Source organism: Triturus cristatus, chromosome 7, assembly GCF_964204655.1.
Source record: "Triturus cristatus chromosome 7, aTriCri1.1, whole genome shotgun sequence".
In the NCBI taxonomy this organism is placed as follows: Eukaryota; Metazoa; Chordata; class Amphibia; order Caudata; family Salamandridae; genus Triturus; species Triturus cristatus.
The window spans coordinates 957,057,077-957,078,964 of NC_140590.1; the positions used below are offsets into that span (position 1 = coordinate 957,057,077).

The 21,888-nt window shown below is 43.6% G+C and overlaps 1 protein-coding gene across 1 annotated transcript in view; it reads left to right on the plus strand.

Annotated features, from left to right (window-relative positions):
• The first annotated feature begins 17,729 nt into the window (after positions 1 to 17,729).
• PCBD2 (pterin-4 alpha-carbinolamine dehydratase 2) overlaps positions 17,730 to 21,888 on the plus strand; it is a 490,447-nt gene continuing 486,288 nt past the window's right edge. Inside the window, exon 1 of the mRNA XM_085617991.1 lies at positions 17,730 to 17,903. Within this exon, the coding sequence (XP_085474117.1) occupies positions 17,796 to 17,903 (108 nt within the window). The 5' untranslated portion in view covers positions 17,730 to 17,795. The remainder of the gene's footprint in view (positions 17,904 to 21,888) is intronic.

A 21,888-nucleotide genomic window follows, 5' to 3' on the forward strand; every position in this document is an offset into this window, starting at 1 on the left:
AACTTGGGTGCAGGAATGCTCAAAATGTGCACAGATGAAGGTAGATCATCAGAAAATGCAAGGACAGCTACAAATCATGCCCACTCCAAAGATCCCATGGGAAAGAATTTCGGTGGATTTCGTGGTAGGTTTGCCAGCTGATCAAGGCAACACAACCATAATTGTAGTGATTGATTTTTTAACAAAGATGGGTCACTTCATTGCCTGCAGACAAGCACCCACTGCAAGCCAATTGGCCAAGCTGTTGTTAATCAACATAGTACGTCTTCACTGCCTGCCCACAGACATTGTATCAGACAGAGGGGCTCAATTTACCGCGGGGTCCTGGAAAACGTGGTGTCATGAGCTCAAAATCTCCTCGTCCCTGTCCACCAGCTTCCATCCTCAGACGGACGGCCAAACCGAACGTCTGAATCAGACACTCAAACAATACCTCCGATGTTATGTCACAGAAAACACAGATGAGTGGGTCGATTGGCTATGGTTTGCAGAGATAGCCTACAATAGTGCACTACGCCACTGGAGTCAAGCTATCCTGGCTGATGACGGCTGATAGCCAGAAACCGGTCCTAGGATGCTTGATTCCGGTCCAGGGAAGACATGGCTTGGCAGTTCGGGCTGGACTGTTCCCATGAGGCACAGGGTCAAGACTGATTTGCATATGGCCATGTCTGAACTGGGGTGGCGTAGTGGGCAAAAGAACGATGGATTTAACCCAGATCTCTTGACTGGGGGAGAATGTCTGCATTGTCAGCATTCCGTCCATCATTTGTTTGTTGTAACGCCTACAATAGTGCACTACATTCATCCACAAAACACTCTCCTTTCTACAGCACTTATGGGTTTCACCCCCGCTTTTCTCCTTTGATCCTTCCTAGTACACAAGTCCGCTTTCCCACTGTTCAAGAGAAGTTGATCCATATGCGGAAAACGCTCATACAAACACGAAACAATTTAATCCAAGCTAAAGAGCAGTATAAAAAACAAGCGGATAAACACAGAAGAGCCAATTGCCAGTATAAGAAGGGGGAGTGGGTATGGCTGGCCACAAAACATATACGATTCAAGAGACATAGCATATTCCATCCTAAATACATAGGTCCGTATCAAGTTGTGACACACATAAACCCTGTGGCAATCAAACTCAGACTTCCCTCGCATATGCGCATCCATCCTGTGTTCCACGTTTCCCTCCTGAAACCGGTGCAGGGAAAGATACAGAAAAGGCCAGGTCCAGTATTGGTGCAGGGGGAGCCTGAATATGTAGTTCAGGGGATACGAGACGCTAAGAGGGTACGTGGCAAACTGTGGTACCTTATCGCATGGAAAGGGTATGGCCCGGAAGAGAACTCCTGGGAACCCAAGGATGCGGTGCATGCGCCTAAGTTGATGGCCCAGTTTTATAAACTTCATCCGAATGCCCCTCGTGACAGCTAGCGTTTTCAGGGAAGGGGGATGTCCTGTCACGATTCCCTGGCCGGGTGTTACGCTAGCTGTGATCGCGTATATCCGGCCAGGAACTACATTCCCCAGACTGCCCCGAGGAACGCGACGTGCGCGCGTAGGGGCGGAGCCGAGACCCGGAAACGGGATACAAGGAGGCTGAGTCCCGGGCGGCGTTGCCGATTATTCCTCTCCGTGACTGTTCCAGTGCCAGGAAGGAGGTCTTCGTCTACGTGGTAGCGGTAAGAGGGTTCTGGAGAGTGGTTCTCTCGGAACCGCCGTTTCCTAAATCTTTGGTTCAGTATCGGACATTCTTAGTTCCAAGTTCTCCTCTGTTGGCTGTAACGGGCTATCCAGCCGTTACGTGCAGAGGGGATTCGTCGCCCGTAGAGGCGCGTGGGTTACCTTCTCCCTGTTGGAAAAAGGCCAATTCAAGGTCCTTTATTGCAGGGAGGGTGTGGTGCCCGCGAGTCATCTTTGGTCCGGTATCGGACATTCCTAGTTCCAAGTTCTCCTCTGTTGGCTGTAACGGGCTATCCAGCCGTTACGTGCAGAGGGGATTCGTCGCCCGTAGTGGCGCGTGGGTTACCTTCTCCCTGTTGGACAAAGGCCAACTCGAGTTCCTTTATTGCAGGGAGGGAGTGGTGCCCGCGAGTTATCTTCATATGGAAATAACGCCTTGAGTGGTGAGCGTGCAGTAAGCAGTGCCTTTTGCTTACTGGAAAGACAGGCAAATTCGTATAAACAAGTCGTTGGTGAGCGTGCAGTGTGCTTTGCCTTTCGAACTTTGGGAAGTGCGGTACATACCTGAGCGACCGCTCAACGCAGTCAGTGTGGGTGTGTGAGTAGACTTACGAGTGGAGGAAGAAACACACCACCTTGATTAAGTATACTTTCCGTCGACTTCATCCTTATAGTTTAGTTTATAGAGAGAGTGAGAATGTGGTTGTTAATCACACAACTCTTGTGGTCAGGGACGACGACCTCTGAGTTCCCTCATTTAGCAAAGCTCCAGGTGGGGCCATATACCTGCATTTAAGCGTGCTCCACTATTGTGCAGAAGTGTTGTTTTCTTTATTTGTATTCATTTTCCTCAGGAACGAACAAGAAAAAATCTTGTAGAGAACCCTGGCCTCTTGGGTTTGATTGCTACAGGTGACTCTCATACATTGCCACATTGGAGGTTTCTGTGACTGTGTTCCAGGCTGTCTTTTCTTTTCTTTACAGGTCTCCCTCCCTGCAGTCCCCATCCTTTCCTTCCCCCGCTCAATTGCCCCAAGAGTCTGTGTATTCTACATGTGCCAGACTTGGGTCGATTCAGAGGTGGGCCCCCATAGAGCATCGACACAGCCCTGAGGACTCGGATTTGGGGAACAACCTTTACAACGCAACTTTTACAACGCACTACCATTACAACGCATTTTTTACAACGCATAATCCATTACAACGCATGATATTACAACGCATGACACTACAACGCATTTTTAAAAACTACCTTTACAACGCATTCCATTACAACGCATACTACCATTACAACGCATACCATTACAACGCATAATATTACACTATACTATCCAACACTTACCCTACTGATGCACCCCCTGGAGTTAGAATAGTAATTTTTACCCCTATACTATCCAACACTTACACTACTGATGCACCTCCTGGAGTTAGAATAGTAATTTTTACCCCTATACTATCCAACACTTACCCTACTGATGCACCCCCTGGAGTTAGAATAGTAATTTTTACCCCTATACTATCCAACACTTACCCTACTGATGCACCCCCTGGAGTTAGAATAGTAATTTTTACCCCTATACTATCCAACACTTACCCTACTGATGCACCCCCTGGAGTTAGAATAGTAATTTTTACCCCTATACTATCCAACACTTACCCTACTGATGCACCCCCTGGAGTTAGAATAGTAATTTTTACCCCTATACTATCCAACACTTACCCTACTGATGCACCCCCTGGAGTTAGAATAGTAATTTTTACCCCTATACTATCCAACACTTACCCTACTGATGCACCCCCTGGAGTTAGAATAGTAATTTTTACCCCTATACTATCCAACACTTACCCTACTGATGCACCCCCTGGAGTTAGAATAGTAATTTTTACCCCTATACTATCCAACACTTACCCTACTGATGCACCCCCTGGAGTTAGAATAGTAATTTTTACCCCTACACTATCCAACACTTACCCTACTGTTGCACCCCCTGGAGTTAGAATAGTAATTTTTACCCCTACACTATCCAACACTTACCCTACTGTTGCACCCCCTGGAGTTAGAATAGTAATTTTTACCCCTACACTATCCAACACTTACCCTACTGTTGCACCCCCTGGAGTTAGAATAGTAATTTTTACCCCTATACTATCTAATACTTACCTTAAATGTAATTTAATATTATGCGTTGTAATGGTATGCGTTGTAAAGGTAGTATGCGTTGTAATGGTAGTGCGTTGTAAAGGTATTTTTTAAAAATGCGTTGTAGTGTCATGCGTTGTAATGTCATGCGTTGTAATGGATTATGCGTTGTAAAAAATGCGTTGTAAGTGCATGCGTTGTAACAGTGTGCGTTGTAACGTCATACATCCCTCGGATTTGGAAGGCACGACACTTTAAACTCAAAACACATGTAGTGGCGCCTGAATGATAACATCCTGTGGAGCCAGTTCATTAGATGAAACCGAACCGAGAAAAAACACACATGCCCCTCACTTTAAAGGACTAATCTGTTTGCTAACATCATTATTCTGTGTAAGCCCACAAAATAAAAAATAATTAGATGTTAGGCCCTGTTTTGATCTAAAGTAAACTTTTTAATGGATGTTGCATGGTGTTGAAAAACAAACACAATATTTCTCTGCAATATGTCTGTAATATACTCCCACAGATTACCCTTATTAAACATAAATTAGAGGAAAATGGTATTTAAAACAATGTATGTTTAAAAATAATTCAAGGTCATCCGAGCAGGACTGTGTGGAGAACAGAGCCAGATCTATCAGGGGGGCCCCTGCAAGGCTGGGGCACTAGGCCAGAGCCCACTTTTGCCATGCGTTAAAACATCTCTGATTCTCAAAGCTAGAGATCAAAATATATGTCTGGAAGTAATAGAGGTTGGAGGAGCCTGCACTTAAACTGCGATGCTGCTAATCCCCACCTATCTATTCTTCAAGACCGCAGTGCTCTTTCCAAAAGACACATATATACAAAACCAACCTAGTACTACTTTTGAGCAATAACAGGCTTGGGTGGGCTATGGGTAGGAACAGGAGAAATGTTGCGCTGAATTGCCTGTGATCCAGGGTGAGTCAACTTGAACCCACCCCTTAGCTTTATGGTAACTAATGGCAGCCTTTTGTGAAGCTGGAGGACGGCTCAGAGTTTCTTGCATGGAGTCTGGTGGAGCAAGAATATGCAGTGGCTGGAAGTCATGCCATCTCACCCTGCTGGCCCTGCTATATGCAAAACATCGGGACAAAAATAAGTCCTGAGAGACTGCATTGGGGCACCAGAGTGAAATCGGCACACTCCAGACTTCTCTTCACCCAATGCATTTTTTAACCGTTTGGGACAGATGGACTGCATTGCATGTGTCTATATAATTCCTGTTTCCATCTTGAGTGAGTCTGGGTGTACTTCACTTTACAGTGCTGAGTACATGTAGAACTGTGTATATTTAACAATGAATAATCAGTATGAACTAGGCACGTTGGTAACAGACTGACAACATAATGAACGTCCTTTCCGGGGTCGTAACACAGCCCCGACAGTCCCCGCGGTGCAGGGGGCCCTCAAGCTCCAGGGAGGCCCCTCAGCAGAGTACTCTGGCCGGAGAGCTGGATGTCTGCTTAATGACACCTTTCCAGACCTTTAATCAATATCTCCCTGCTATAATTATTTTATTTAATGCAATCTGCTGCCTACGCATGCTTCAACAACATAATCTATTCCTGTTCAGTACAAAAGGTATCTAGTTTCACATGGTTAACGTTTGCAGTACCTGTATGATTACATGCCATTCAGACTGGTCATCTCTCCTCTGCTTTCTGTGCTCCACCGTTCTATGTGTGAAAATTCGTTTGGCGGAAAGGTTTCCATTTAATCCCGCATATTTATAGATATATATTAGAAGTTTAATAGAGCACTCTATGTAATTTTACGCACTCTTCGGAGCACTGAAAATGTCAAGCTACAAGTAAATATAAAAAAATTAAAGGATATGTGAGCTAGGTTTCCAATTCTTAATACGCTGTTCTATACAGATGTATTCTTTATGTTCACGGGTCTCACCGGCCATGTTGTATTAATTATAAATAAAGAAATAAAATGTGTTACAAAATTTAACAAATTTAAACGATAGTAGGAGTCCAGTTGACTGCTAAACACAACTATCCAGTATTTTCCACTCACTAGCACAAAGTTCAGCTATTAGCCACAGGTCAACTTGGCTAACTTAGCTTTTAAGACTTTTCCGCAGAATAGGTGACTGGGTTTGATCTCAAATCTGGGTTAAAAACAGAGCCTTAGGCTTGCCACCCATCAACCTTTGGAGGTTCATAGGCTACAATACGCTTGATCATCTAGATTGGATCAGAGTAAACTGGCCATTCCCAGAACACATTTAACTGCTTTACCACAAAGTAAATATTTATCACTGCATAAAAAGTAAAGAAATAACACCGCAACTTTGAATAGTGAAAACAAATTGTTACTCGCATCTCCAGTAACAACATTACGCTATGCATAGGTAAATCTGAAAATAATAGGTTTTCCATGTTTTACTCAAAGCATACATTTTTAAAATGGTGAAAGTTTATTCTTGGCCACATTCAAGGAAAAGACTGGTTCCAGATTTCACCTTTATTGCTTTATACATCGTCAAATAAATTCTGCCACCTCATTATTCAGCTTTCTACCCAGGCTTGGATGTATCTTAACCCTAAAGATGCTGTGAACGAGGTGTAGCCTGTTGCACAGCTGCGCGGTCATGTTAGACGTGTTAATCCCGTGAATGAATACTAAATTGTGAATCGTAGCCGGCGGGGTAAGTTGAGCTTCTGATGAGTTATTCGAAAACCAGCACATTCTTGTTATCAAAAATTTTTTAAACAGGTTCGATGTCAGGTTTGGCTGTACAGTGATTGTGGCTGGGAGTTCATATGGGGCGGTCAAGGGTCAGGGGACCATTGGGGCATCAGAGTAAGCCACACAGAGGGCCCACGGGGTTACACTCTCCAAAGGACAGCCATTCAACCTATGACATATTATTATCTCTAAGATGTAGATCTTTATCTAGATCCTCAGCCCCTATTGCACGGGGCACCATAGATTGCTTTCTCTCGCATCCCATATCTCAAAGATTTTTGTCACTGGTCTTGTCTGGTGTGTGTTTTGTAGTGAACAGTCGAGACAAATCATCTTGGACTCTTTGTCAACCTATGTGGTTTGACATAGTGAGACTGATGTGAGACCAATGGTTGCAGGCATAATATCCAAGCCTGTACTGCTCCTTAAATGGAAATTGAGATATAGAAAGTTTGCATTTTTAAATTTCCAAAATGTAATACGCTTCTAGCTTTGCTGAAGAATCAGAAAAGTTGGAGTAACAGAAATGAGATATTTAGACAGAATATCGAAAACAAAAATATAGTGAAGGTATGTTTCTATAGGTAATAGTGGTGTAACAATAGCCTCTCCAGCCCCCGTGGTGAAGGGGGAGCCCGAGCTCCAGGCGGCCCCCTCCAGGACTGCGCTGGGGCGGAGCTCCTGGTTGTGTCCGGAGGGGGCCCTCCACGTACCTTGCAGAGGGGCCCCCTTAAGTTTCGTTACGCCACTGGTCCTTTGAAATGTACTCCAATGTTAAGGTTACTTTCTAGAACGGTCAGGTGTTAAAGAAAACGTATATGAACTGTAATCTTCAATGAGAAGGGCACCAGGGGCTTGGTTCGGGGATTGAAGTAGGTTGTGCAGTGGTGTGGCTAAAATAAAGCAAAATATTTTATACAAATTCTGTTGGCCTTTAAGGTAACAGTATATGACATTTTAGGGCCACTTTCACACTTAATTGACTTAAGAAGCTCACAATAAGTGGCTAACAATACCCTGGATGGCTTATGTCAAAAAACATTGGAGGGAATCGGTATTGGTCACGTCTTCACGGATCCCACCACATGCTCTTCTACCCTGGATAAAAAGTGGGTACTATCCTAATTGATGGCCATATTCGAGGAAGCTAGGATTAAGGCTGAATCTCTGAAGCCAACGGTCGTAACTTATCTGAGCCTTAACATCGAAGCCCAGTTCTCGACTAGTTATATACAGGAGTCGAGAAATAATTGGGAGCGCTCTTTGCTCTTTTGCTTTAGGGCAAATACACTTACGTTTTTACTATGTTTCCCAGCTGGATACCAACATAACCTCGAACTGAGAACATGCCAGTGTAACGGAGCCTCAAAACAATCAATATGCGTTTTTTATTCTTCTATGGTTTTTATAAACTTTTTACCCAAAAGTTTTTAGTAAACTTGCTGAAAGCAAGAAATTTTAGCAAGAAATTTTAGACAGTGTGGGAGAGCTTATTATTTTCTTAAACAACTAGTGTGTGTGGAGCTTTTTCTTCATGCCGCTGTCTGCCCGCGGGAGGGAATCAATGCTTTTTTAAGGTAATTTGGCTGCATCACCTAGCCGACGTTGCGGATTGGATGTATCCCAAATTGCTGATCCAGCCTCCTTTGGGCCTAGTAGTTGATTTTGTTTTAGGAGCTTAACCCTTTTATTATAATCGAATCAATGATTTTATTAATTTGTATTGAAATGTCTTTGTTGCTATGTGTGCTTTTATGGCTGTTTGCAGCCGAATAAAGATTTTTAAATGAAATGAATGAATGACTTAAGAAGTTTTTTTTAATGATTTATTTATAAACCAATGATTACCAGCATCTAAACTTGAGAAGCATGCCCTTTATTATCACTGGTCACAAAGCTTTCGACGCTTTTGGTAGATTGCTGGGATAGCGCTGTGTTACTGGAATCGTAACCTGCGATGACATACAAATTACACAAAGATCTCTAAAGTACGTGGATTAATCAGTCTCACTACAACTGAACCCTGTGACCAGCATATTACACACAAATATCTGTAGTCAGCGCATTAACCCACTACACTGTCTGTGGTCCACAGGATACACAAATAGATCTAATGACATACGGTGCTTATTTATTTCATTGCTGCATTAGTGTGTGTGTGTGTCTGTCCTTGTGTCAATGTGTCAGTGAATGTATCTGTTTGGATATCTGTGTGTGTTTTTTGTCTCTGGATCTGTGTTGGTCTGTCCTTCTGTGTGTGCCTGTATGTGCGTTCCTGTGAGTTGGTCATCCTGTCTGCCCTTGTGCTTGTGTTTATCGGTACTAATTAATGTGTGTGTCAGACTGTCCTTGTGTGCGTCTGTCAACCCCCCCCCCCCCCCGTCCACTCTCAAACTTCCATCTGCTTGTTCACTTGATGTAATCCAGGGCTTTTTAAAAAACATTGTCAGAATTTGTACTACTGGCCTGTCCAGCCCTACTAGTTTTACATTAATTTGCAGCGAAATGCTTTATTTTGCCCTCCTGTTATGCTGTTATTATTATAAAACACATTTTCTAAATTAGGAACTTAACACAGAGTCAGCATCAAGCACTCTAGTTATTCAGCAGCCAAGTGCCCAGAGATCACCAAAACAAGTACTGAGAAAAACTGTTTTGAGTGCTGCATCCTGTTAACTTCACAGAATTTAGAAAACAATCAGGAAATAGCACATAGCTGAAAACAAATTATTGTGTGTTATGTGGCTATGCAAGTGCAGAGGGATGTGTATTTGCATATCTGCACACTCCTCCCTTCCCAGCATAAATACCATAATAATGTTGTTTCTTTTTGTCTGGTCACGTAATGCTTTCTCAGATCATGGTAGATCAACTCAGACTAATATTCTTCTGCGATTGATTCAGTTTGTTATGTCCAGTTCCCATATTACCATTGTTGAGTGTGGGAAAGGCTTACGAGTCGCAAAGTCTCAAGTAGGTCATGATACCCCTCTATTTCCTCAACAAGGTTAATAAATAGCACATTTTACCCTGCGCTTCTGCAGATATGGATCATGTCATGCCATTTGTTCATGTGTATTTGTTTTAACAAATGTGTTTAGCCAAAACTTACCAAAACAAGGATTCAAGGTATTAAGTTTGTTCAGTAATGTAAAATCACACTTAGAATATATGGTTACTGTTAAGAGAGTTGCTTGAGTGTAAAGTAACTGTTACATGCTATGCATGAGAAAATAAAAAGTGTTTTCTCATGTCACTTTTGCTGTAGCGTGGTAATACACTTGAATTTGACCTTTGCACCTTAATACTAGGTATGTGAATGTGTGTTTATTAGTACAGCTGCTCTAAATACCGTGCTATTGGAGAGATATTTTGGATATATACATATATATATATATATATATATATATATATATATATATATATATATATATATATATATACATACAGATATACACACACACAGATGGATAGATAGATAGATAGATAGATAGATAGATAGATAGATAGATAGATAGATAGATAGATAGATAGATAGATAGATAGATAGATAGATAGATAGATAGATGGATAGATAGATAGATAGGCATACATATATAGATATATATGCTGCATGGCCTTGAAAGCTTTCAAACAGCCCCAATGAAGCTTTTCCTCTGTTGGTGGCCAATAACTCAGGCCAACAGAAGTTCAGGAATGTTTTACAAGAGAATAAGAACATTTTTGTACAAATAAAGAATGTGTTGACAATAAAAGCACACAGTTTCATGGCATGACATTGCATAGAAAGGCAGTACTACAATGTTACTTGCGTAGTAAACCCAAAAATATATTAGCTTCCAATCCACCCCAAATTAAGCCTACTTGCACCTGACTTTCTTTGGCTATTATCTCTCATGATTTTGTTGCACAGAAGAAATACACAAGAAATTAAACTTGATCCAATGGATTGCTCTGCACATCTATAATGTCAACATAGCAGCAAAGATTTCAGCACATAACCTTGTAGTAATATTTCAAAACACCTCCCTTCAGCCAAGGAAACTAGAACAAAATGAAATTGCAGGTGCACTCTGGCTGCAGCTGAACTTTGATAATGTTCTGAAAATCAAATGAAAAACAATACTTATGCAAAACATTTAAATATGCTTTTTTCGATAATGTGGCCTAGTGCTTCCTGGTTATGCTAACTAAAATCAAACCTATGTTCAAAATGTATGTTTTTATGAAAATGAATTTCACACTAAGGCGTGGCAGATCAGTTCCCAGAAATTCCAGCCTACTTTGACCTCTGCTTACTATTGATTTAATAATTTGAAACGTTCAAACCAGTAGAGCATCGTTCATGCCGACATTTTAGAACAGGTAAGCGGAAGATTTTGAAAAAAAATTGGGAGAGTGGATTATCCCCATTGGTTAATATTGAAGCAGAGACAATTTCAGGAGGGAGACAGTAAATGCCAATTTGGACTTCAAAAATCGCAAATCTTCCCTGGTCTATTGGTATGCATGGAACATGCACGCAAACACTCCGGATTTATGTGGAACTCTTTCACATTTCCCCTAGTTAATACTACAAAACAACCATACTGGTACCTTAGAGCCTAATTGTGGTGAAATTGGAAATGCAGTGCCCAAAGACGCTGCTTAAATAACAGTAGTTCATCATTAGCTCTCTGCGCCTGTCACACTCTTTTTTTAGGTCGAGCCTGCGCAGCGCATGCGTTGCTCTGCGAGGCATGCTGAGGTAGGGACTTGAAGCTCCACCAATTCTATGTCAGGACCGGAGGCTCCGATTATGCTTCTCATTTCTTTACTAAGAAATTGCTCAGCAGCCAATCATATTACAATAAAGTAAAACCAAGACTACAATACCAATGAACCCACTGTGTATGACGTAATAATTTCCTATAAAAAGTCCCCAAGAGAATACCACATCCTCTTTCTTTGCTGCTCCGCAGCCAGTTAAGGGCACTCTTATTTTTATTCTACTGTTACTTTATCTGTATTCCATTACTGCAGCGCGGCGTTACTGTTATTGAGCCTAGCGTTGTGTTTTGCTTTACTTGCGGTGTGCACATTCCACTTTGCTCATTGTGGTCGCGTGTGCGCATTTGCTTTTAATACTTCGCTTCAGCGTTGCAGGGAGCGTGTGTCCGCCTCCCCGGTTCGGGCGCGGTGCGCCCGCGCCTTCATTTCTTAAGTGGAGTGGGAGAAAAAGGGGCTGAAAGGCTACGTGCGTGGTCGCGTAGTCCTTTCTTTTGCTGAATTCAGGCGGCCGTTACCGCGCATGCGCGGCGGCTGTTTTGTTTGTTTACCAACAACGTTTCTCCTCAAAAATTAGCGCGAGAGCAGCGCTTCTTTTGCTCGTTTGCCCACAGCCTGTTTTCTTGCCCCTACTGACGTCCTGTTGTATTTCTGACACAGTTGGGGCTGGATAATACTGCATAGGCGCTGCCTAGAGTGGCTTATATTTATTGGCAAGCCCTCCCTCCACACTTAAATATTTCAGGTTATTTCACCTGTTGTTTGGTCTTGCCTACGGGGTTCTGCTGCTCCCCCCTTATTGTGCTTTGGCATATTGATTTTCCTGTGATTACTACTTCCTCTTGTGGGCTTTATTAGCGCCAGGTACTGCCATGGCTGAATATTATGAGGAAGATGAATATTATTATTATGATGATGAGGGAGCCTCTGGCTCTATGGAACAGGATTTGGTAGAGGCTCTTGATGTGGGTGTTCAAAAGTCAGTAAATAAAGCGCTGGTTCGCGCTATTACACTCTTAAAGCGTCATTTGTCCAAATATGCGGTGCAGCAGGGTTGGCTGCCTAATTCTTCAAAATCTTCAAAATCTTCACAGTCCTCCAGGTCTTCAAAATCTTCCAAAATGGCTAATCTGCATAAATCTGATTTTGTGAAGCTTGCTAAGGCCCTCTCTTCTGAGCATTCTTATGATCAGCCTTCTAGGGAGCCTTCGTCCCCTCCGGCTCGCCAGACAGACGATGATGGTACCTCTCCTTCTTCCTCCTCTGACCATGAGGTTGCTTCTCCTCCTCCTTCTAAGAGGGCTCGGAAGGAGCATTTTGTTGATGCGCTGTCGCATCCCCAACTTTTTACCTTTGAACCTTCCGACATTATGCATCCTAATTCTTCTTCTTGGCTCCCGTCTCAGGAGGTGGCGGAGTACGTCCAGACACACATTCGTCAACCTTTTGACAAGGATGTGCGTACCCGTCTCCGATCTGAATGTCCACGGCCTGATTTGGCAGACAAATTGGCGGACACTCCTGAGTTGGATCCCACTATGGTGACCTATCTTAAAAAATATGCCAAGGACCCAAAAAGAGGTATTGATAGAGCATGGCGCTCTTGTCAAGACAAGTTACTGGATTTACTGGGACCTCTCACAAAAATATTGGACTTAGGCTTTCGGGCCAAGGAGTCTTCCTCCGCCATTGACCCAGATGACCTGATTGGTAGGGCTCAGAGGGCTATTTGCCAATTAGGAAACGCCAATTGTGCCATGTCCTGTGAGCGTAGAGGTTCTATATTGTTGAAGTTGGACCCAAAGTTGGCAGAACTCTCCACTTCTGAGTCTGGTCCTTTGGCGCAGGGTTTATTGTTCGGGCATCCTTACCTTAAGGAACTAATAAAATTTGTGGCCCCTTTCAGTGGACTTGATAAGGCTCAAGCTTCTATTAGACGGGCTTTTCGCCCGGTTTTTGGACGGGCCGGACGATATAGGGGACGATCGTTCGGCCGCAGTTTTAACCAATCCACGCAGCGTGGTTATCAGTCCCACCGTGGAGGAGGTCAAGATCCCAACTGCACCACCAACAAGCCTTCCTTCTACCCATCCCGTAAAGGTCGACACCAATTCCGGAAAGGACGCTATGGCGGTAATCAAGGAGGATATCACGATTCCTCCGCTTCAGGTGAGCTTGATCTCGGCTACAGAAGTTGTGTTGGGGGGCAGGATTCAGTTTTTTCTTCCCAATTGGCATTTGATCTCCAGCGATGCTTGGGTGTTAGAGACTGTCAAGGGTTTCAGAATAGAGTTTTTCAGTTGCCCACGTCAACCCTCCCCTCCTTCTCCCCTAGTTTTTTCCCTTCACGATCAGGCGATTATTTCCGCGGAAATAGACTCCCTCCTGAGGAAAGGTGCTATTGTCCGGACTTCCCATCATCCTCAGGGTTTTTCCAGCAACGTCTTTCTAGTTCAGAAAAAAGGAGGCGGTTCCAGGTTAGTTCTCAACTTAAAGTAGTTCAACGGCTGGGTTGTCTATCGCCACTTCAAGATGGAGGGCATCCATCTTTTGAGGGATCTTCTTCAGGAAGGGGACTGGATGATCCGTCTCGATTTGAAGGATGCGTATTTGTCGATTCCCATTTATGGTCCTCATCGCCGGTTTCTCCAATTCTAATGGCAGGGTGTCTGGTTCGAGTTCAAGGTTCTCCCGTTCGGCCTCTCGTCAGCACCTTGGTGCTTCACGAAGCTTCTGAGGCCTGTGGTGGAGTCACTGCGAGCTCGGGGTGTTCGTCTGATAATCTATCTGGACGACATTCTCATCATGGCTCACTGTCCCCGTCTGTTAATGCTCCATTTGGAGTGGTCAATAGATCTCTTACAGTCACTCAGATTTCTAGTGAATCCTCAGAAGTCTATTTTCCGTCCCTCGCAGTCGATGGAATTTCTGGGTTTTCTGATCAATTCCCTCTCTTGCCAACTTCTCTTGCCCCTTCAGAAGATCAGAACGATCAAACAGGAGTTGAGATTGATTTTACACAAACAGCTTGTGTCGTTGAGATCTATAGCTCGGATTGTCCGTCTGTTAGCTTCATCAATTCAGGCCATCTTCCCGGGTCCTCTCCATTATCGGGCGCTTCAGCGACTCAAAATCCGTCATCTCCAGAAAAGCCTCCGGTATTCGGATCAGATTCCTCTTTCAGAGGAAGCGAGGTGGGAGATGTTGTGGTGGTTGGAACACATGGAGTCCTGGAATGGCCGAGCCCTATTCAGAGTGTCCCCGGAGGTGGTGATAGAATCCAACGCCAGTCGGTGGGGATGGGGAGCCCATTGCGGTCCAATGTCCACGGGAGGCCGGTGGTCTTCGGAGGAATTATCTCTCCAAATCAATTGTCTGGAGCTTCTGGCGGGGTCTTTTGCGATCCGTTGTCTGTCTCCACGCATGACGAACTGTTGCATTCTCCTCCGCATGGACAATGTTTCAGCGGTTCGATATGTCAACAAGTTAGGGGGGACTCGTTCCAAGATTCTGGCAGAGATCGCCAAGGATTTTTGGCACTTCTGTCTTCAGAGAAACATCACGGTGATTGCAGAGTACCTTCCGGGTCACAGCAATCTGGTGGCGGACTGGAATTCTCGTCATCTTCGGGATTTCAGCGATTGGAGGCTTCACCCTTGGGTGTTCAGATACCTGTCTCGAATGTGAGGTCCCTGCCAGATCGATCTTTTTGCCTCTCGACTCAACACTCAACTTCCTCGGTTTTTCAGTTGGCGTCCGGATCCGGAGGCTCTGGCCACGGATGCATTTCTACAGACATGGCCGTCTCTTCTGTGTTATGCCTTTCCCCCGTTTGTCATGATATCCAGGGTTCTGGCACGCATGAAATTTTATCAGTCGGAGTTGATTCTGATCACCCCTCTCTGGAGGGCTCAGGCTTGGTTCCCAGTTCTTCTGCAGATGTCTTGTGCAGTTCCACTCCTTCTTCCCCAGCTGTGGAATCTGTTATTGGACCCTCTCAACAATCCTCATCCTCTAATAGAGTCGGGTCAACTCCTTCTGGTGGCATGGCGGGTTTCGGGGATCGCTGGCAAATCCCTGGCCTTTCGCGAGACGCTTCCAGATTTATCAATGAAGCTTGGTCTCCCAACACACACAAACGTTATGCCGCAGCATGGAAACGTTGGTGTGATTGGTGCGCTCAACGGGAAGTGGATCCCTCTTCAGCAGATGTCTCTTTGATTGTAAATTTTTTAGCATCTATTGCCTCCTCCGGGCTTGCATATCGGACTGTCAATAATTTCCGCTCTGCCATCTCTGCAGGACATATTCCTATTAATGGTAAACCTGCTGGTGAACATCCTTTGGTTTCTAAATTGCTCAGGGGTATCAGGTTGGTTAAACCACCTTGTCCGAAATATGTTGCTCTATGGGATGCTTCTATTGTCTTACGTTTCTTCGAGGCTTGGCCCTCCAACAATTCCTTATCCCGCAAGCAGTTATCTGCAAAATTGACTATGTTGTTATGTCTGGTCTCTTGCAAACGCGTTTCTGATGTTCGCGCGCTAAATCCTGCAGGTCGTACCTTTTCACCTGAAGGAGTTACTTTTTTTATTTCCAGACGTACTAAGTGTAATACTACCTCGGTTACTTACCCGAGTTTTCCCAATAATCCAAAACTTTGTGTAGTGCAATGTATTAAGGATTATGAGGTAAGTACTGCTCAATTTCGAAAGAATATGCATTGTCAATTATTGATTGCGTTGCAAAAACCTTTTCGCCCTGTGACCCCGGCTACTTTAGCAAGATGGGTCAGATGGCTCATGGGTGAAGCAGGTATTGATATGACAGCTTTTGGTGCGCATTCAACTCGTGGAGCAATGGCTTCCAAGGCGTTTTCTATGGGAGTGACTTTAATAGATATTATGAAAGCTGCTGATTGGTCAACTGATTCTATGTTTAAAACTTTTTATTATAAACCTATTTTGGATATTGCTTCTGTTGTGGTGGCGCAGCTTTGAAAAAGCATAATCGGAGCCTCCGGTCCTGACATAGAATTCAAAATTTGCGAACATACGTGACAAGAATTTTCAATTCTATTAAGGACACGGAGGCGAGGATTATCCCACCCATTTTTTCTGTCATGTATGTTCATACATATCTTTGCATATGGTTATTTTTCCACTCTATATTTCTTGTGTATTTTTATGATGTAATTTGGATGAATTCCTTGTTTTTTTCTTCCCTCCACCTTAGTATCTATACCTTTTTTCCATCATATAGGGATGGTATATTACGACTTTATATCTTTTTTCAGGTTCTGATCCGAAGTGAGTTGCGCTCTTCTACTTTTCTTGGACTATCTTTTGGATACCTGCTGGTTCCGGTTTTGGGATTTCGACTCAAGCATCAAGTCAGCTGTTCCGACCTGTTGGTCTCTTGTTGCAGTGATCGAGCTACGTAGTTTCTTCCAAGCTCTTCCCAGATGTTGGACTATTTTTCTTCTACTACCTGTTCTAACTACCAAAGAAAGAGGATGTGGTATTCTCTTGGGGACCTTTTATAGGAAGACACTTTATGGTTATTACGTCATACCCAGTGGGTTCATGGGTATTGTAGTCTTGGTTTTATTTTATTGTAATATGATTGGCTGCTGAGCAATTTCTTAGTAAAGAAATGAGAAGCATAATCCTCGCCTCCGTGTCCTTAATAGAATTGAAAATTCTTGTCACGTATGTTCGCAAATTTTGAACTCTCCGCCCACATTTTTCATTGGCTCGTGTCATGGTCCACTGTAAACTGTGGCTGTTCATTGGTCAAAAGACTTAGTAGTCTTAATATTTAAAGCACACATTTGTAATGCTGCAATAGGTCTCGCATTTGCGAGAGTTTGAGCTATTGGCATTGTAAATGACAATGCCGATAATTTATCTGTTTTAAAAATAACACATAAATAAAAGGCATTGTCATTTACAATGCCAATAGCTTAAACTCTATTGTATTGCAAAGGCTTGTTTAGTGTTGATCCTTCACACGTGAAAGCAACGCTTCCTAACTTTTCCAAACTGTGACGGCCATATTTAAATAGGTATATTTTCACTGTCAGCGATTGTGTCAAACAATTAAAATCTATATAAAAGAATTCAGTTTGAGAAAATATTTAAAAATACGATTGTAAAACACTTAGTTTTACATTTTTATTTTACAAAATGCCGCTCTAATCACATATATATTATAACAGCAACAAATATCTTCTATAAATATTGAACTAATACATATGATTTCAAGAAGTCGAGCTTAGTAAAGTTGACTTTGGATATATCTGCTAAAGTACTATCGATATTTCACTTCAGGTATACCACGGTATATATATATATATCGCTTGTAAAGGTGCCTCCAAAAGGGCTTTGTGAGCCACAGAAACACTCGCCTCCTAGTTGGTTTAGTCTGTCGTTTATGTTGATGACAGCGTCTTCTACACGTTGTACTTGGAGTCATGCCGTGGGCTGTGTTTACAAGCAGAGCAGCGAAGGCGGTGCTGGCGTGTCCTGGTTTGCAGATAGCTCGTGTGGTTGGAAGCTGTGCAAGGGGCGCTTCTACAATGGTAAGTTTCGGAGAGGTTTGTGAACGCTAGCACGGCGTGACAGAATTGAAAGAGTATTGAAAGAGCAGCCTTTTCTCTTTAGGTGCCCTTCAGGGAACACGGAGCAATGCAGTTCACAACGGGCATTGTTTTGTATCTATATAGCGCGTACTACCCCTGATGAGGCGTTGAGGCGCTTTATGGCGTGTAGGGCGCTACTCCCGAACCCAAAGTTAGACTTTAACATAGTAATTATTGCTGGTTAACCCCTTTTAATGGAAACCATTCCACGAATATACCCCAGTTTCTTGTTGTAGGTTAAATCAATAGAGTTAGAGGAGGACTTTATTTAGTGCGGACTTTATGAGTTCATGCAGATGACTAATGGCATGGACAGTTACCCAAGAGGATATAACAACAGTGTTGGGGAAGCTAGGAAATGGTTTTCTATGAGAGGTTGCGATCTGTGAATAGAGGTGTGGGCATTTTGCAAAAGTACAGTAATGAGAAGTAAGATTAAGGCATATAGCAGGAAATTTAGAGTAGGATACACTCAGATGGAAGAGGCGTGCAGAGGATGGAAGGCAAGGAGAGGGTAATTTGAAAGTCAGAGAGGAGCAATCGAAAGTTTCAAGCAAGGCCAATTTTCGTGCACGGCTTTAGGAATATAGTGTTTGAAAGCTGTAGGGTGTCATACCATTTGAGGGTGCAAAACTGTAGAAAGAAAGGGCATTATTTGCATGTGCAATACAATCCATCAAGGGTTTATAAAGCGCGCTACTCACCCGCGAGGGTCTCAAGGCGCTAGCCTATAATACAACATTAAGAGACTATAAGGGTCAAACTTTGCAAATATTTTGTGCATCCATCAACAGCAGCCGTTAACTCATCACTCTGACACATTAAACAAACAAAAACACTGTGATGAAAAGTTTGGCTGTGCTTTGGAGACAAAGGGCCCATGTTTTGTCGGGAAAGTACAGTTAAAAAAGAGCAATTCATTTTCTGCTACGAATCGCGACCAGGAGTTCAATAGGATCGCTGAGTAACCGGCCAAAGCAGCTGTACCCCAACTCCTCTAGTGAAGTTGGTCATAGCCTCAGGAACTGCCCTTTGCTCCCTAGCTCTCACACCTCCCAGACTTTATCCACGTCCTCCCACATTCCAGGATCGGCAGACTCCACGGGCCGGATGAAGATCTCTTTGCAGGGTTCTGGCTTTCTCAACTGAATGCCCCCAACTGCTAGGCATGTGCTGCTTTGTTGCATGGGGTCTTGGTCTGGATGTCGGCAGTGCTCACAAGACCAGTCGGCCCAGCTAAAATAAAGAGCTTCTAAGCTAACAGTTTGCGCTCATGGAACTTCCTGCTTGCTCCTCCAGCTGATTTAATCGCAGTCTTAGGGCAGCGTACTTCTGGAGACTGCTGTACTTATGTGTGGTATTTCTATCGTAGCTGCATCTAGGTGACATTTGTATAATTTATGCGTAAAACCTCCAGTGACCATTTACTACAAGCAGCACATTGGGGCAGTATTGATAAATGTACCCCTGTTTTTGTTTGCATTCACATAAATGTAGTACTGTATTTTTAATAATAAAAATAAAACTAAGGCAGCTCATAGACAAGCTGAACCCGGGTAAAACGCCAGGACCAAATAGTATCCCAGAAGAGGTTTTTAAGAACAGCGCAACAGAAGTAGCTCCTCAACTCATTAATATGTATTTAGGAGCCCCTAGATGATGGGATACTTCCATTGGATTTGTGCAAAGTCACAATAGTGGTTATACCTAAAGTGGCGAAACCGCCTCTAAATGTGGATCGTACTGCCCCATCTCGTTGCTAAATATAAAAACTAAGATCCTGGCTACGGTACTGCCATGAGACTTGCCGGTATTATAAACCTCCTTGTACACAGAGACCAATCTGGCTTCATACCTAGATGATCACCTAAGTATAACCTTCGCAGGCTCCCCAACTAGTTAGTGGAGGCTCAGAAGCAACCTGACCCCTATGTTTTCATTTCATTGGATGCAGAAAAGGCATTCAATGCAGTTCATTGGCCTTTTATGATGCAGACCCTGTGGAACTTTAGCTTAGACCCTCAATTTCTGAAATGGGTAACATTCCTATGTCATGGCCCTCTTGCCGCAGTACGTGTGAATGGGGCTCGCTCTGTGGACTTCCTTATACGGAGGGGGACTAGGCAGGGTTGCCCTCTGTTCCCTTTCCTGTTTGGTTTAGTATTGAAGCCATTAGCGTGTTTAGTTCGAGCTATCACAGACTTCCATGCCCCCAGGTCCCTGATCTATGAGGAAAGATTTTGTTATACGTAGATGACCTCCTCTTATATCTCACCCGTCCAGGAGAGTCGATTTGCGTGACATTTAGTACATTTGACAGATCTAGTGCCCACTCAGAATACACCATAAATTGGGATCAATCGGTTCTGTTCCCTACTGGTGGCTGTCTGAACCCCTTGGTACTCCCTGGGAGATTGCGCTTTGACCCTGAGGGATTCCAATATCTGGGAATATACGTGGCACTGAATCAAGAGAGGACTCTAGAGCAGAACCTCCTCAAAATACAAGCAGCATTCCATGCTAATGAGGAACGTTGGAGGAAATTGCCCCTAACTATACTAAGAAGGGCGGCCATTTTCAAGATGGTAACACTCCTGAAATACCTATATGCCCTGCAGAACACATACTATTGAATCCTTGAGGAGCTCTTCACGAAGATTAAGAACTCAGGACGTTGCTGTGGGATGACATTTGTCCTAGGGTAGCCACTAAAACACTGCAACAGAACCAATATAATGGGGGTATTGCCCTCCCAGATGTGCAAACTTACTACTGGGCATCCCACCTCATCATTATCAATGATTGTAGTCACGCCCCAGGGGATCATCCCCCTTATGCGCTTGAGCAGATCCAATTACATGCGCCTCCCTTTAAACATTACCTATACGTAGGGAAGGGGGTGAGCCGATTCCTTCCTGCGACTCAAGCGGTGTTTGAATCATGGGTTAGAACAAATAAATTCATTGGCAGGGCCCGTGGAGTTACTCGGGACACCCCATTATGGATGGGGTCGTACTTCAAAGAACTAGGGAAACTCTGGGGCTTTAATACCTGGTACTTAATTGGTATTTCCAAAGTGGGAGACCTCATTGAGAACGGAGGCTTTATCTCCTTTCAATCACTCTAGAAGGATTATCAGCTCCATGACACAACGTTTCAGATACTTACAACTTGGACATGCATGGAGGGCAGAGAGTATAGCTTCAGATCTTCTGGAATATGCACTTTTGAAGGGTAGTCTCCTAATGGAAAGAGCTGCCCGAAAAAGCTGTTTCCTCTGTCTATAAAACCATCAATACCAAAGCACCGGACAGCATAAAAAACCTGAGGGCTAAGTGGGAATCAGAACTGGGGAAATTGGATGGTCTTGATTGGTTGTCAGCCTTAATGCACCAGAAAGAAGTGGCGATAAAGTCGAGATTAAAATGTATTCAATTTAAAATCCTTCACCGGATCTACTTTGATCGTACACAATTCCATAAAATCGAAAGAGCAGTGTCCCCGGAATGTTTGAGGTGAAAATTCCTACATACCCTGTGGACCTGCCCAATCATACATGCTTACTGGAAGAAAGTGATATATAAACTAGGTAAGGTTGAAGAATGAACACTCCCTGCTGACCCTAAGTATGTCATTGTTGGGTATACCCAAAAGGTTAATATTCCCCAAGTGAAGCTACTTTCCTGTAATTTCAGACTAGTGGTATCAAAGAAAGATGTGGTAAAATACTGGGGAGCCCCTGAACCGCCAACTAGGTTGGAATGGAGACCGAGGACGGACCTCTAAATGGCTGCTGAGAAAGTCACCTATAACACTAGACGGTTCAATAAAGTCTGGGGTGACACAATCTCGAGGTTTCAGATGAGGAATCTGAGTCTGTGCCTGTATAGGTCTGATGCTTGGTTTCCCCACATTGATTGTAATG